The sequence below is a fragment of the Neolamprologus multifasciatus genome, chromosome 11, assembly GCF_963576455.1.
Source record: "Neolamprologus multifasciatus chromosome 11, fNeoMul1.2, whole genome shotgun sequence".
NCBI lineage: Eukaryota > Metazoa > Chordata > Actinopteri > Cichliformes > Cichlidae > Neolamprologus > Neolamprologus multifasciatus.
Window position 1 is genome coordinate 12,945,970 of NC_140449.1, and position 16,521 is coordinate 12,962,490.

Consider the following 16,521-nt stretch of genomic DNA (forward strand, 5'->3'; position numbering starts at 1 on the left):
TTAACAAAAAAGTTATCAATAGTTCTTTTCATCATTTCTTATTACCCCCAGCTACATCCACTTCTCTCAGGCCTAGGCTGCTCACTAGGGCTGGGTATCATCACTGATTTCTATAATCCATTCGATTCCGGTTCTCAAAGTCCTGATTCGATTCAATTTAGCCTCAGACAGTCAGAAATATTATAATTCTGATCATTTATCAGTACTGTATTGAATCATATCTGTTATTAATCTCTGTCTCTCTTCCACAGCATGTCTTTTATCCTGTCTTCCTTCTCTCACCCCAACCGGTCGCAGCAGATGGCCGCCCCTCCCTGAGCCTGGTTCTGCCGGAGGTTTCTTCCTGTTAAAAGGGAGTTTTTCCTTCCCACTGTCGCCAAAGTGCTTGCTCATAGGGGGTCATATGATTGTTGGGTTTTTCTCTGTATCTATGAAGCGCCAACAAAAGCGCCAAATCACTTTTGTTGTGATTTGGCGCTATATAAATAAAATTGAATTGAATTACTGATACATGTGAGACTTCATCAGAATTGTGAACATCACAGCAGATGCCTTTGTGTGAAAGTAACTGAGAATAAAACACAGAAAAACATGAAGGAGATTTTCCTGGTCTGGCTTTTTATAGCAGATAACCTTAAAATATTCTGTAATATTCTGCAATTTTGCATAATTTTAAGAAGTTTAAATTTCTTCAGTATTGAACAGCAGAAATTAGGCTTTCTTGTCCGAGGTCATTTAAGTGAAAAAAGAAAAAGACAGCGCTGTAAACAATGGTAGACTGGTGGGTAATAAGCGAATGAATAATGCAGAAAACAGAGATTTGAGACGGGAAACTGTTCTTGAAGTACAGAGAGAGAGAGAGAGCTGTGCATGAAGTGTGATTTTTTTTTTTTTTTTTTTTTTTTTTATCGTGGTGGAAGCAAAACGGCAAAACTCAGAGGGAATTCATGACGACATTGATCAAATGTGAAGCGTAGTTTGTTGCTTCTTTTGCTGCTGGCTCGGCGAATTTTGGTTGGAGAGAGACAAAACCTGCAGCTCAGAATCAGCGCAAAAAGACGTAAACACAGAGCGGACCCGACGCATCAGATTCACTGAGCTCCAACAGCGTGTCCGTGTACGGGCCGTTGGGTGAGAAAGCCGAGAAAGACTAAGCTGATTCTGATGCGTCGGGTCCGCTCTGTGTTTACGTCTTTGTGTGGAATCCGTTAATGAATTGATATCGCTTTATTCAAGCTACTCACCTCTCTCTTCCACCTGCACTTTCAACTGGACCACGGCTAATCAGATAGGTCCCGCCCCTGACTATCTCTGATTGGTTTAGTCCACGATAGGGGCATAATGGGTGTCTGTTGTTGACCACACGGAGAGTTGCAGAGATTTTTGTTTTGTTTTGTTACCCGAACAGTTGGTCGCACAGCACAGGTGCGACCAAATTATTATTATTTTTTTAGTCGCACCACTGAAAAATTTGGTCGCATTTGCGATCAAATTGGTCGCAATCTAGAGCCCTGGGGGAACATTTAAGTCATTCCTTATTATTTGTGCACCATTAAGTTCCGTTACAACTTAGCATCAGCAAGGTACCCTTAATTTGGAGAATATATAGAGTACTTAAATGCCATAGGAATACTAGTCTTATTCCCCGAATTGCTGTCTGTGAACTTCATATTAACTCAAGCTGTCCGGAAAAGCAAGAGCATTTTCAGGTTTACGGAAAGAATAAATTTTCCCTCTGGAAAAAGGTCAGTGTGGCAGGCAAGCGCATAGAAAACCGCATTTATTGATCGCCTAGCATTGGGGCGCATTCATTAATGAATTGAATTTTGTTGAAGTGAATTTTGTTTGCTCAAATTAAACTTCTCTTTGCTCAAAATAATTTTCTCCTCAAAATGCAACATTTATGCTTGCAATTTTTAATTAGTGTTTTTTTTTTTTATTATTTTTAAGTGCGCTCAGAATAGAGGCACAAAAATGATGCCATAGTGTTTGTTACGGAATAAATATATATTCTTAGTGCTTATTTTTGTTTATATTGTTTTATAGAGGCCACTTTGAGTTATAATGTGAGCTAAAGGTCACAGAGTACTGTGTAAGACAGGAAACTCTGCACACTTTGTGCACCGTTGCAAAAGAACGGGTAGACAGGAAGTGAAACTAGGCAGAGGGTACTGCAGAGTTGTTTTGATCAAAACTGTGTGACGTATGACAGAACTATATTATACGCATTTGGCTTGTAATGCTTTAGATTTGCTCAGAATTTTGCCTGAGCACATCCCTTTCCGGAAAGTAATGCTTGAATAAAAATAATAATTATTTTTGACCACACTGAGTCGGGTTTTCTCTGTTCAGTTCAGGGGATAAAAGAATCGGGTTTAATATTTGGTGTTTCTGCCTGGTTCCCTTTACAATGGAGAGGACAAATTTGGCCCAAGGTGGGATCGTGAAATGAGGCGAACAGAGAACCGGTCCAATAAGATTTAAAGATAAGCACCACCTGTTAAAAAAAGCAAAGTGTGCATATTGGATGAATTCTAAATTATCTGTTCACCGAGTTGACGATCTTAACCGTTAATTTGGCTCAGTAGTGGTGAAATTAAACTAAATGATAAAATCTGTTCAGTAGATTTTCTGGTGACATGTCCGTGGTGATTTTGGGATAATTTGTGACAATAAAAGTAAAGTCTGGGGAAATATTTGATGAAAGTTTATTGTTGTTAATGTTGGGGTGAATTTGTGTTGTGTGTTAATTGTGTTGTCTCAGCCAAGAGAAAAGAGATTAGTGTAGGTAATTGGGCATTTGTTTCAGGGTTGGAGTCCCTTTTGGTCAGAAGGCTGGGACTGGACATCAGTAAACTGGTGGTTAGAGGACTGGTGGTTAGGACGGGGAGGGCGATCCCTAGGAGTGCACACAAGTTCAGGGGGGGAGAACCCCCGGTTTGCTGCAGACGCGTGGCAAGGTCCTGCAGCGTCAGGGTATCTCAGTTAGCCACTTGCAAGACTTGGGACCTTGGTTAACAGCCACAGATTGTTTGAGTGAAGAGGCCTGCAAGATTGAATTAGCAGCGCTGTAAAACATTTTTTTTGAGCAAATATAAGGTGAGCTTTTCCAGATTACAATGGACTGAGAAGAAGGCTGCTTGTGGGGACCCGATCAGAGTGTGAGTCCCTGTCTAAAAGGATTGCAGCGAGTCAATCCAATCCAAAATCATAAACAATTGTTTATTCTTTTAAAAATGATGACGTGACCTTGCTGGTGATGGAGACTGGAATAGGTTGCACGCAGGACTCTATTATCAGCAATATCTCGTGTGAATGCGGGTGAGTGCGTGTGCATGAATGCGTGTGACTGGACTGACGATGGGGACTAAAGTGTTGACTGACTTGACACTGAGACAAAGACCGGACCAACGTTAGGATGAGTAAATGTTGACAAACAATTCACCATGTCGGTAAGAAAAGGATGGATGCTTTGCTTTGTTTTGCTTTTGGCAGGAGCAGGAGGATAAGAGAGACCGGAGGGGGAGACTGTAGGTTCATATGAGAGTGTGGAGCCAAAGACTTAATCCTTTGGTTGCTAATTTTGGGTTGCTGATGTTTGCTTTAGGAAAATGTTTGATATCACTCAGGTTACCATTAACAAAAGATGGCTACTGTAGAAGTCAATTAAATTTTATAGAGGAAAATAGTCAGAACCAAAACGATATTTATGAGTTACATAGAGGAAGGGTAGATTTGTCAAATTCAAAATACAGTTATGGAATAACAAACACTGGTCCAAGTGACCGAGGTTTTTTTCCTTTAAAATAGTAAATTATTAAAAAAGAGAGCACAACCGGTAGGAGCATGCAATAGGACTTGGTATTGCAGGAAAACAAGAACAAAGTAATAAATAAATAAATAAAAATAAAAATGGAGTTTTCAAATGTGAAGTTCATGTTAACACACGTGTTTTGTTTCTAGGTAGTTCTGCAGATGCAGGCTCTGGGTGGAGCCAGGAGTTCAACAGATTTGACATGATAATCAAAACTGATTTCATTTCTTAACACAGGTTTGCAGGTCTGGAGCAAATATACTCAAGAGGAGAATTGCTGAGGTGTTCTGAGAAATAATATGACTAACCTTTTTCTTTTAATTCCCTAGATGCGGTGAAGCCTTTTCATTCTTTGACACATGAGAATGTGTCAAAAAGGGGGAATTTTAGGTTTAATTTGAAACAATGGATTATATGATCAGTGTATGACTTTTTGGGTCTTTGATAATTTAGGTACGGTAAAACTTACGCATAAATAATTGTTTTCATGTTTAAGCTTAACTGATTGAAATAAAATGAATCCTGTGTAGAAGATAAAATGCCTGTGTTCCTGAGAAGCTGAGTACCACACTGAGGGGGAAACTGTGGGACAGCAGGCAGAATGAAACATGCTTTTGTGAAAAAAGGGAAGATGTTAAGATTGAAAATGTTTGATTTCTGTTTGATTTCTTTGAATAACTGAAAGAACAATGGATGAACATATTAGATTATTGAGGCGTCGCAGAGAGAGCTGTTTGCCTTTTCTGTCCTTTACAGAAGAAGGAGCAGATTCCAGAACCACAGCAAAACCACGAAGGGGTTGGCGAGAATCCAGGAAGCACCAGACTGAACGGATCTGGCCAAGAGAGGGGGACCAAAAAGAACCATAGAGCTCAGAGAATCGCCCGTTCCAGAAAATTAGTTGTTTAGATTGTATAGAAGGTCAAAAGCTCGTTAGACAGAGGTTATAGTGTGAGCACAAAGTAATGAAGAGTAATGGGAGGAGTAGCTTTAGTAATAGTTTATATGATTTTTATGTTATGTCAATTGCCCAAACACAGTGGTCATGCCGGATATGGTCTACCCGTTAAAGGGGGACAAAGGGACAATTAAGTGAACTGTAAGTTGTGTGCTTAGAAACCAGGAGTAATTTTAAAGAGGAAACGGGTTAACTCTATAGAGACTGTTTCCACAGATTGACAAAAGTAATCTAGGACCTTTTTACTAGGAAAAGCTAATTATATCTGTTTGGATTTTACCGTGAGCAGTGAGGAAAGTCAGAAGTGGGTTTAAACTGGGATGCTGGGTGAAAAGGGGGTGTAGGGAGTAAGGTAAGACAGCTTGACTTATTTGTTTGATTTATTTGTTGTGGATAGAAGTAATTAGGCCACAATAATAAGGGAACAATGAAAATACACAACCCATTGAGGGGACGGATGACATATATGGTTGGGAAAGGTTTCATTTTGTTTAGTGTGATTTCTTTGGTTAAATTCTCAGCTATCATTCTCACATGCAAGTAAACTTAATGGGATAAATCAGGAATTATGTCGTCTTTCTTTAGGAAAGACCAAAAGGGGGAAATGTAAATATATATTCTTAGTGCTTATTTTTGGTTTATATTGTTTTATAGAGGCCAGTTTGAGTTATAATGTGAGCTAAAGGTCACAGAGTACTGTGTAAGACAGGAAACTCTGCACGCTTTGTGCACCGTTGCAAAGGAACAAGTAGACAGGAAGTGAAACTAGGCAGAGGGTACTGCAGAGTTGTTTTGATCAAAACTGTGTGTGACGTATGACAGAACTATATTATACGCATTTGGCTTGTAATGCTTTAGATTTGCTCAGAATTTTGCCTGAGCACATCCCTTTTCGGAAATAATTCTTGAATAAAAATAATAATTATTTTGACCACACTGAGTCGGGTTTTCTCTGTTCAGTTCAGGGGATAAAAGAATCGGGTTTAATATGTTACTCCAACTTTAATTTGGGCTTCACACAACTCAACTCACAAGGTGGCAAAAACCTCCAACAACCCGAAAACATTACCCTTGTCGCTGGGTGTGAGTGGAGCCCCCTGGTGGTCTGTGACAAGTTTTGCTTTAGCAATAAACAATTTCTTGTTCTTCATCTCCCACTTAGCATCTAGTTTCAAAAACATGTAACTTTCTGTTGTTGGGTTCAATATTGAGGAGGGGTACAGCAGGTAATCTACTTTCAAAATAACAACACTGATCCGGCCGGGTGGAGTCAAACGATGATTTTAATGACATGCGTGGGGAGACCGCCGCTGTACGCAGACAGCGCCGATCCCCGACTTACAGAGCATAAGCAGGTGTTTTATACCTTCTGGGCTTAAATTTACTGACGCCCCTTAAACGTCACTCAGATACAGGTCATACATAGATAGGATTCAAAATCACAATGACTCTTAACACAGTTTAAAAATAACATTGTCTCCGTCTCCACGGCGGATGCTTCCTGTCAGCCTTCTGACTTTCACTTCTCGTCTGGAACACCAGACCCACACCCTGCAAGAAACTGTTCCTCTTTTTGCAGAGAAAGCAAGAAACTGTTCCTCTTTTTGCAGAGACAATTTTGCATTTGCAAGCAAACATGACTAACCTCTCACCTATAAATGAGTCTATCTACTGTGTGAGTGTGTGTCAGCATGAAATGCACTCAGTTTCACCTCTCACCTCACCCACTAACTTGTAACCTTTTCCACCAGACAGAAGGCCAGCACGTACACATTTAAGATTATAACAAGCATTCAGAAGCATTTAAGATTATTGATTCAACTCAACAGTTTAACGTGGTTATCACTGCACCTGTAATAAAGGCTAATTGGGTACCAATATGTTTAAACATCTGAATGCAATATCAATGCTGTAGATTATGTTATTAGTGCAATTGTAATGATGATGATTATTAACAATAGCAGTAAAATATATCTCTAATCCTCACACTGTATTTAGAAAGTTACATGTTACATGCTTGTACTGCTACTTGGATAGACACACAGTGTAGGATGAACATGGTGATCATAACAATCACGCTATGTTCACATCTGCAAATCAGATGTAAAAGTCTGGGAATGCTTTGCCTACTGAACGTAAAAGCCTCACTCTGAGTGTAAACAGGAGAAATGAATATTTTCATGTTGGCAGCTATGAGGGAAGTGACAGAAACACAAATCCAGTTCTGACTCAGAGCGGGGGATCATATCAACATCAGTGTGTCTACAGAAAACTCTAGAGTGAGGGTAGAAGTCTTTTCTTTCTCTTATTAGAGGACACATTTGTGCAAAGAGTCTAAAGTAAAGATGCTGTGGAGTCTGTTGTTCATCACTTTGATTGGTAAGTGGATCATTTGATGTTCCAGCCTGGCACAGTGATGTTTCAATGATCGTTATAAAGAATGAAAAAGTAGTAATTCACTCATTCTTACATCGTTCTCTGACACTTCACAGGAAGATCAACTCAACAGGATCCAGGTAAGAGTGCATTTCTAATCAGTTTCTTCAGGTTATATCGAAAAGTATGATGGTACTTCTGTTCTGAATATACTCATTTATAAAGGAAATAATATTCTATTTTTCAATTCATTAATTTATGCATCACAGTAGACGTCGCATCTGTGGAAAAATGTTTCATGTGGGGATTTTCTGTTGGACCAAAGCAATATTACAAATATCTGTATAAATATATGCTATAAATTTAAATTTATATTGAATTCTTTTATTAGGATACATGATCCCTGTGATTATAAACATGCAGTCATTGGTGTGTGGGTGTGAGTGGATTATATTAAACTGGGTCATCCTTCGGGATGTTTTTAGAGTCAAATTATAAAATTTCATTAATTCTGATGAATTTTTATTCGCTAAAGGCAGTGTTGGGAAGGTTCCGAACCGTAGTAAAGGGACCTCTGGCTAATACGTCGGGTTCCGTGTGGGGTTCGTAGCCGAAAAATAGCTTTACTTTGTTGTCTGGGTCAAGTTTGCGACAGAGAGAGGCGTTGAAAGGCTGCTGCAACGGAACTTATTGTTTCGGAGGAAAACACGAACACGGTGTACAGTCGAGTCTTAATAGCTTACTTACAACTGGGCTCGTCAGGCACTCTTCTTGGCTGCAGTGGTTATTATTATATTTACATGCTTCCAGCTCCCGTTTCTGCTCGATGACAACTCGTACTTTTCAATTCTCCCTCTTCTCCCTACTCGCGCTCACAGACAAATAACGAGTATCATACCCGTTATGTGTCTGTGAGTGCCGGGCTATGGCAGTCCATTCTCCCTGCAGCACGGACTACACTGCCTATGATGCTACATTCTTTAGGGCTATGCCTGTAGCATTCTGCCTATTAGCTTAGCACAACAACAACAACAAAAAGGCGCTTTCTCACCCAGGAAACACACAGTCAGAGAGAGCGTGCGTCGCCCTGTAACCATGGCAACCTTAATGCTGCCGCCTGGAACAACAGAACGTAGCTGTCAAACAAAACCCAAACAGTCCTGACCCGTGACAATATGAAACAGGAAAATACCGTCGTGTAATCCATTTATTTCAACAAAGTAACTGTATTCTAAATACCACCTTTTTAAACGGTAACTGTAACGGAATATAGTTACTCATATTTTGTATTTTAAATACGTAACGGCGGTACATGTATTCCGTTACTCCCCAACACTGGCTAACGGCATAACTATTCAACATTAACTGGAATATAATGTAGTGATGCTGCTTGGGAATAATCTGCATGTGTGTGTGTGTGCAGTAGCGGTTTTTGATATGGTCAAGGCAGCATCATGGCATCGGCAAAAAAAAAAGTTGCTTGTACCCATTCTGCCTTGACATCATGCTAGCAAATTTTGGGGATTGCATAGTCACTGACCATTTTCTATTGCCCATTTCTGAAGTATTATTACCACTGACATTGCTTTTTTTTATTTTTTAACTTTACTTTCTGTTACATCATCAGGATGTAGTCCAGGCTGGGAAACTATCAAACTGGATGACAAAGTGGCATTTCAGTCTTCAGTCTACACAGATCAGCATGGTTTCAAATTCAGTGCTGACAGAGCTTTGGATGGGAATATCTTGATATCTGCTCACACTGCACAAGAGACCAACTCCTGGTGGAAAGTTGACTTATTGGGTCTATTTGAAATTTCCTGCATCACAATTTACAACACAAATCAATACAATATTGATCTAAGAGGCGCTCGGATCCTCATCGGGAACTCATCTGAGAGAAATGCTGCTGACACCACTGAGTAATACCTTCATCTTACTTTGAATCATTCTGTTCTCAGTCAGTCCAATATTTTTAGATGGTGTCCATGAATAATTTCAAGGATTTTAATAACCAAGAACAAAATATTGGAGTTTTTTCTGGTTCTAAAACACTTTGATTGTAATGCTTGTAGTGAAATTTGTATGTCACAGTGACTGTAGAGAAACCTCTGTGGTTTGATTTTGCTGATTGAATGTAAATGATAGATGTCACAGCTGATATACTGAGAGGCTGATGATGTACAAGTTAGAAAACACCTGCAGACAAGCAAAACAAAAGCAAATGAGGAAAATATTTTCAACATTTTCTATCACATTAAAGTGAGAAAACAAGAACTGAATAGAGAAAAATGTTGTCAAACATAAAATTCAACCAAACACTTAAATGTCTTTAAACCCAGTAATACAGATAGCCCTGTATCAGATGAAATAGGAGGTCTAATATGGTGTGATGTAGTTTTGGGTAATAATCAAGTATATGTGAAGAATATAAAATCTTTATTTATTCTCATTTTCCTTTGTTGTTTATTTGTAGGTGTTTTCCTTCTTTTTAAAATGTTCTCAGACAGCAGCTCACATTTATTATCCAGCTGTTCGACTGTCTCCACTGTTTACAGCATGATTTAATCAAACAGAGCCAGAAACTCTTTCTGTACATCTGTCCAACCTTTTGTCTTTTATCACAGGTGTGCAACAATCAACACAACTACTAGAGGAGAAAATAAAACATTTAACTGTGAAAATGGACCAAAGCGGGGGCGTTATGTAACTGTGTACAAAAACACAACAGGGTTTTTAATTCTGTGTGAGGTGACGATAAAAGGCATAAAAAAAGGTACAATAAAACATTCTTACCCACTAAGTTAACTGGTCAGTCAGTAGAGTCAATATAAATGTGTAAATGTTGACAGTAAGAATTATGTGCTTGAATCAACGCAGCATGTTAGACACTCAGAAACACTGTTTGGTTTGATGCTTCTAAGTTTCATGTTTTTGATGTTTTTCCTTTCAAAGCCCTTTAAACTGATTAAAGAGAACAAGACATGGGCAGACGCCCTGTACCACTGCAGAGAGGAACACATGGATCTGGTTTCCATCCTTGATGAAGAGACTCAGGGCTGGGTTGGGTTGGAGGCTCAGAAGGCTGACACTCCCTTTGTCTGGTTGGATCTTCACTACATCTGTGGTTTCGGCTTCTGGATCTGGGTCAACGATCAGTGTGTATTTTTTGATCAGTGGGCTCCAGACGACACAAGAACAGCAGTCTGCGGCATGAACGGTGCCATGAATACAAGTGGGAACCATTTGTGGTACAAGAAGTCTGTTTATGATAAATATAATTTCATCTGTGCAGTGTAAGAAGATCCATGGATTGGTTTTGTTTATTCAGTTAGACAGGTGTCAGTAGTGGCTTGTTGGGTTGTAGCAAACTTTCCTCTAATAAATCAAAGGTGATGGGTTCAGGCTCAGTGTAGCAGGAAGATAAACAGTGGTGAAATTAAGCAGAACTTTTCTATTATAAACATGTTATTGTTTATTTTTTAACAATCTTCTACAGCCTACTTAACTGTCTTCACTGCCTCCTTTGTGTGTCTGAAGTTACATTTAGGACAAGCTTCTGCTGCATGTATTTTGATATGATGATTATGTGAAAAGCGATAATTAGAGCTATTTTTTCCCTTAATTTAAAACATGATTTATTCATGTCTGTCATGTGTGAACCTGTTGTAAAAATAAAACTGCAAATGGAGCACAAATGTTTGTCAATTCATTCTTTTTTCACCTCACCACATCATCACGCCACCTGGTGGATGGGTGATTTGGAGACCCAACTTTGTGAACACAGTAACTCCTTCATTAAGGAAGCTGAGTAGCTGCTGCATCATGGCAAAAGTAAGGACATGCACTTCACTGGCAGTGACTGACTGAGCAGCATCCTCTAACAGCTTTGTGCTGTGTAGTAAAGTTGTTCCTCTCTGCAGTGGTTTTGTGACAGTGCTGCTCTGGATACTGAAGATTCTCTGGAGAAGCAGAAAGTTTACAAGTTCAGAGGTGAGCAGGCTGTGAGACAAGGAAACTATCAGGTACTGTCACTCACTCAATTTAGTCTGTGCTTTCTGACATCAAATATCCAGCTTAGTTAACTGGTACTTTTATTGCTGATAAACAAGTGTCCATTCATGACCATCAGTTTACATTTTTATCAGCAGCATCAGTGTTTGAATATTTCCCCGAGTCTTGATCCTAGTTTGCTCATTTCCATATTTCCTACCCAACAAGTCGTCTCATTAAAAAGGACATTTCTGTCGTTTCATTTCACACAGCCAAAAGTGCACAGATATAGTCAGCAGTGTGTTACATTGTGTGTTTTTATTGACAGTTAAGAAGAACTTGACAAATTTTCTTTCGCCTTTATTTTGTCATTTAATTTGTCTTTAAACAAAATGTAATTTTTCAGTTTTTTTGTATGTAAAGTTGCTCTTGTCACAAGGCTTAAATTCCCAGACAGTTTGGATTAAATTGGCTCCTTTTTATAAACCAACAGTTTTTCTCTCTTTGATCTTGGTGATGTCAGAGGACCTGATCCCAGAGAAGATGAGGGAGGACTACCAGGATGGGGAGAGCCTGACCAGTGTCTCTTTGCACAGCTTCAGACAGCGCTGGTGGGACAAGATCTTACTGACAGGCGTGTTAGAGACTGACGGGCAGCAGCATGAAACACAATATCCACATGCTGCAGTGTTGACTGTTTACAAAGGCGCACACAAACAGGAAGTGAAGAACCAGGTGAAGATGGTTCAGACAAAGAGCATAGTGACTAAACCATCACTATTTCAATAACTATTCAAATAGTGACTCTTTTTTGCATTAAACCATGAAATAGTGAATTATTTTAACTGCTTCATGTTCTGCTTCACATGTTGCTTATGGTTGTTAGTTTCAACACAGTATTTATATATTTCTGATAAAAAAAAAGTAATGTTTCAGATGCTGTTTGTATCAGACGAGCTGTTTGGAGCATTATGCAGATAATAAAATCTCTCAGGACAGTGTAGGCTTGTTTTTTGTTCTCTTCACGTTAGTGGCAACAGATTAACTCCGATACAGCTGCTGGACTTATAGCAATAATAAGCTTATCTCTTGGTCTAGTATAATTTCAAGAGGTTTACATTAAAATATCACACAAGCTCAGTGAAACTTATGAGGATATTGTGTTGTTTTTATAGCTGCAGCTCCTGTGTGTCTGTGAGTGGATAAATGTGACCAATATAGAGTTAGCTAAACGTTCTGTTTAGACTGAACCCTGCTGTCTGTCTCTCGTTCATACTCTTGCTTCTTCTCAGTGGTGTATTCATGCTGCTCTGTAAAGGCCCCCAGTCAGTCATCTGTCCCATCCTGTGGGGGGTCCTGAAGGAGCTGTGACGCTCCATAGGATGATTCTGGGGGCTCCAGTTTAGCCTCCGAAGGGGATTAGGCTGCTGGAAAGCGTGGGACTGAAGATTAATCTGGGCTGCTGAACCTGGAAGAAAGAGCTTTGGGTCTTTCTGAAGCTGAGGCCTGAGACGAGCTCCTGTTGAAGCTGGAGGCTCTTTGATAGTTTGTGGTTGGAGCTGGGGCTGGCAGTACCTCTGTGGCTGAGCCTGCCTCCTGGTTTCTAGATAGGAGAATTTGGTTTGCACACCAGGTGTGTGTCCTCTTAGAGGTGTAAAAAGAAACTGATGAGTGGTGTTTGCTTGTTTGTGTTGTGTTGTAGGAGGAGGATGGAGTTTGGGATTGAAACTGTGTGAGGAGCTCCACTGTCCTCTCTGTGTGTTCAGGTCTGCAGCAGTCCTCAGAGGGTTTGTGTTTCTGTTCCTCTGCTGAAAGAAGAGCCCTTCGGTAGCCACGTCTGCAGGATCAAGATTTGAATTCTTCAAAGTAGTTTCACAGAGTACAGTCCTGTGCTGTCTGTGTGCCGGGGACACAGTGTGCAGAGGGTCTGACTCTTGAATCGCTGCATTCTTTTCAGCTGTAGTGCTGATGTAGTGGGTATGATCAGGCAGGTTTAAGTGACTCTGAATCTGGTATTTGCTCTTCTCTTTTTCATTATGCATTGTGTGTCCAGATTCCATTGTATATTTGGGCTTTTCCACAGATTTACTCTGCACCTTACGCTCCATTTCTGGTTGAATCAAAGGCTTCGGGTACAGCTGCAGAGGTTTTCTTTGGATTTGTGTACCAGTGTCTGCTCTGTGCTGAGGTTGGTTATCCCCCCAGCTGCTCACCAGTGCTGGGCTCTGGGGTTTATGTAGAACTGTCCCAGCTGCTTTTGTCTGAGTGTTTTCAGCATCTTTATTCCAATCCCACTGAAGACCTGTCTGGTTTGATGCCTGCTTATTGATACCAGTATTGCTATGAAGGGCCGCATGTGATGTGGCGTGTCGGCAAAGAGTGTGGGGCACAGTGATAAAGGTGACAAAGCCGGTGACGGGTTTGGAGCTGGAGTGCAGCCTGTGAAATTCCTGCAGGAAACATGTGACTGCGCTGCCCTTTAACAGAACAGCAAGACTCCGATGGACCTGCCAGGACAACCAGGAGAAGCTGAAGGGAACACACACACACACACACACACACGGTTACTAATTGTACAACAGAAAATTAAAGAGAATTCATACATAAATTGTTGATAATGATGATGTTCCTGCATGTTTATACCTGTATGAACCAGTCAGCACCTCAGTCCAGTCACTGATGATAAAACTCTCTGCAATCTGACCTTTCAGCTTCCTGCCTGTCTTTGCACAGTAGGTCTGTCCATAGACGCTGTGTACTGACAGTTTCTGTGCACACACACAATTATTTAACACAAACTGTAGCATTTGTATTTTTATTGCTGTATCATTGATGGATATAGATATTTATCTTGACAAACATATCATTTGTTTACTGATTGTCATAAGCAGTCTTTTAAGCAGCAACCTCCAGGGCTAAGAAAAAAAAACTAATTTGGAAGTGATAATTGTGGTACCTGCCCAGACTACAGATTACTGAGTTAAAATGGCCCATCCTAGAACAACAGGGATGGGCCATTTTTGTTACATGATCCAGTGGCAGCAGCGTGTTTTAGGAAAAGTCCCTTAAAGATCAATTGCTGGCTCACAAAAGAAAAAAACATCACATTAGACAAAAAACAAAACAGCATGGTCATCATATAAAGCCCGGTGAAGGTGCTTTCCATGTACAGTGTTTGCTTGTGCTGTACTGTTGCATCAGAGATACTGTGGTTCTCTGCCAGGCTTGATTTAAGGTGGCATGGTTACAAGATAAAAAAGAACAAGATATAAAGCATGTATATGGATACTTAACGTTTTTACTCTTGATTTCTTCAGAATAGTGCTGCAATTTGAAGGTAGTGAGAAAGCGAATGACGAGTGGACTCACAGGAAAGTTTTTACTGTCGAGTTTGAGGTCCTGCCACATGCTAACAAACAGGTTCAGGTTCAGCTGGTCCAACAGCAGATGTACAGACACGTTTCTCTTCTTGCTCGCCTCCAGAAGATCGCAAAGCAGCTCCACGTCACTAAAGCTGTCCACCACTATAGCCAGGGCCTATAGACACGTGGTTATGAGTTATTGAGGAATCACTTTACCAAACACCTGCAGTGACAGAGATCACTCACACTGCCTCAGCTCACACGATCCAGCACTGGATTTTTATTTCACATGCGCGGGTATGCATGGTATATTCCTTTTTACATGTACAAACATACACAAAGAAACACACAGACACCTCCAGCCATACCAGTTTAGCCTTTCTGATGAACTGCCTAACCAGGTCTTTCATGCCAGCTGCCCTGCAGTCTGAGGGGAAGAATACGTGAATCATCTGTTTAACCAACACAGGACCGCTCGATTTCACATCTAATAAAAAGGAGCAAAAGAAAACAGTAAACAGCAGTGAATTGCAACAGAAAGCTCAATTATACATTGCCCCCAAAAAGTGCAATGACCTACAGAGGATTTAAACACTTTTACAAAATATTTAGTACTCCATTAGTACCTTTCAGCTGACACTGACCTGACTCTGTCAGAGTACAGTCACTGTCTGCTGACACTTCAGAGCACTGTGCGGGAGAGTTTGAGCCAGCAGATAAACTCTCCAACTCTTTGCCATCATCATGCTGCTCACTAGGATCATCTGCATGAGACAGAAAACCATTTAAAGCAACTCAACCAGGCAACAACCTGTGATAATGGGAACATTGAAGATGTACAGAAATATTTCTAGCCTGTGTGACTATCCCTCCCATTCTTCAGGATGTAATTCTTCTCTGGCTCTGACAGAAAGTCCACTTCTCCCTCTGCTCTCAACACCTCGTGGTAATCCTCCAAGCCCCGGCTGAGCAGACAGTCCGCTGCAAGACGAGCGCTCTCGTTGTGGCTCAGGTCCACTGTGGAGCTGCTAGATATGAAATCATAGGAGGAGGAAGGGATGCGGAGGTCTTGGAGACGTCGCCTTACCTTCCCCAGCGGCTTGGACGTCCTGTACCACAGCGCAGACACACTGTTGGAAGCATCCATGGATACAAAGCCTTATTTTCAGGTTAGAGAAAAGTTAGCATGCCGACGTTACATCTCTGGAAATCAGTTTCTCTAAGAGAGATCTACTGATTCAGACATGCAGACAGGTAAAGAGAGAAAGGCAGATCCACCCCTGCTGAGGGCAAGATGGTTTCCTAAAACATAATGAGAAGTGACAGGTGAAAAGTGAGTCAGTCAGACTGTGGGTGTAAGACGGTGACATTCAAGTGTGTAACTGTGAAGGTAAAGATAAAGAAATTTACAGGAAATGATGCAAAGATAGAATAAAAATATTAGCCTGTAAAAATTGAGACATCATTCAAAGAAATTCTGCTTTTAGATGTGATTCTGTGGCTCCAATACCTCCCTGTTTGTGCTTTTGTTTGTTAATTAACTTTGGCAGTGACAACAGGGCAGTGCATGCTTTGCAGTTTCCTTCCCATGGCCTGTGACAGAGTGATGCAGAGCAGGTGAGCACAGATAAAACATGGGTGGAGAGATAGAAAGCAGTGAGTGACAGGAATGGAGATCGCTGCCAGTTCAGCTCATGTCAAATAACACCTGGATGCTCACAAGACCAAAAGTGATGACAGTTAATGCCACACCCAGACAGTGAGAAGAGGCCCACAGGTCAGTGTTTTTGCACTTCTGCTTCGGTAGAATCTAATCTCTAACTGTAATCAAATTATAAATCCTCTCATCCAAATTATAACCCAACCTAAATGCATTCTGAATACAGAAAAGTGTGACTGCAGATATTTAAAGTTTGTTTGTTTTTTAAAAATACATGACTCTGACAAAGAAAGTCATAATGACACAAAGATCAATGTAGATTTTTAAATGTTTTTATGCAAATAGGTTTTAAATAAAG

At 40.4% G+C, this 16,521-nt stretch overlaps 2 protein-coding genes and 1 long non-coding RNA gene across 3 annotated transcripts in view; 1 reads left to right on the forward strand and 2 right to left on the reverse strand.

The window, feature by feature from the left end:
- Nucleotides 1-7,019, reverse strand: part of LOC146507946 (uncharacterized) — a 34,347-nt gene extending 27,328 nt beyond the window's left edge. The window contains exon 1 of the long non-coding RNA XR_014876657.1: nucleotides 6,608-7,019. This is a non-coding gene — a long non-coding RNA (uncharacterized LOC146507946). The remainder of the gene's footprint in view (nucleotides 1-6,607) is intronic.
- Nucleotides 7,020-7,030: 11 nt separating this feature from the next.
- On the forward strand, nucleotides 7,031-10,851 carry LOC146507949 (fucolectin-3-like). The gene is made up of 5 exons (XM_085176047.1): nucleotides 7,031-7,151; nucleotides 7,265-7,288; nucleotides 8,776-9,070; nucleotides 9,776-9,924; nucleotides 10,102-10,851. Exons 1-5 carry the CDS (start codon nucleotides 7,118-7,120, stop codon nucleotides 10,446-10,448), a joined length of 849 nt encoding a protein of 282 aa, XP_085032173.1. The 5' UTR covers nucleotides 7,031-7,117; the 3' UTR covers nucleotides 10,449-10,851.
- A 429-nt stretch (nucleotides 10,852-11,280) lies between these two features.
- Nucleotides 11,281-16,473, reverse strand: LOC146507950 (uncharacterized). Its single transcript, XM_085176045.1, has 6 exons — nucleotides 15,359-16,473; nucleotides 15,148-15,267; nucleotides 14,872-14,990; nucleotides 14,511-14,678; nucleotides 13,785-13,909; nucleotides 11,281-13,670 (listed from the first exon to the last, which is right to left on the reverse strand). The coding sequence occupies exons 1-6, from the start codon at nucleotides 15,648-15,650 to the stop codon at nucleotides 12,365-12,367; spliced, it is 2,130 nt and encodes a 709-aa protein (XP_085032171.1). The 5' UTR covers nucleotides 15,651-16,473; the 3' UTR covers nucleotides 11,281-12,364.
- Between the last annotated feature and the right edge of the window lie 48 nt (nucleotides 16,474-16,521).

What these genes read in the sequence shown, in the direction of transcription:
- LOC146507949 (XM_085176047.1), top strand. Translation starts at nt 7,118, where the DNA reads ATGCTGTGGAGTCTGTTGTTCATCACTTTGATTG. An exon ending in GTTGTTCATCACTTTGATTG is followed by an intron (nt 7,152 to 7,264) that starts GTAAGTGGATCA and finishes GACACTTCACAG; the next exon opens with GAAGATCAACTCAACAGGAT. An exon ending in GATAAAAGGCATAAAAAAAG is followed by an intron (nt 9,925 to 10,101) that starts GTACAATAAAAC and finishes TTTTCCTTTCAA; the next exon opens with AGCCCTTTAAACTGATTAAA.
- LOC146507950 (XM_085176045.1), bottom strand. Translation starts at nt 15,650, where the DNA reads ATGGATGCTTCCAACAGTGTGTCTGCGCTGTGGTACAGGACGTCCAAG. An exon ending in TCGACAGTAAAAACTTTCCT is followed by an intron (nt 13,910 to 14,510) that starts GTGAGTCCACTC and finishes GTGTGTGCACAG; the next exon opens with AAACTGTCAGTACACAGCGT. An exon ending in GTGCTGACTGGTTCATACAG is followed by an intron (nt 13,671 to 13,784) that starts GTATAAACATGC and finishes TGTTCCCTTCAG; the next exon opens with CTTCTCCTGGTTGTCCTGGC.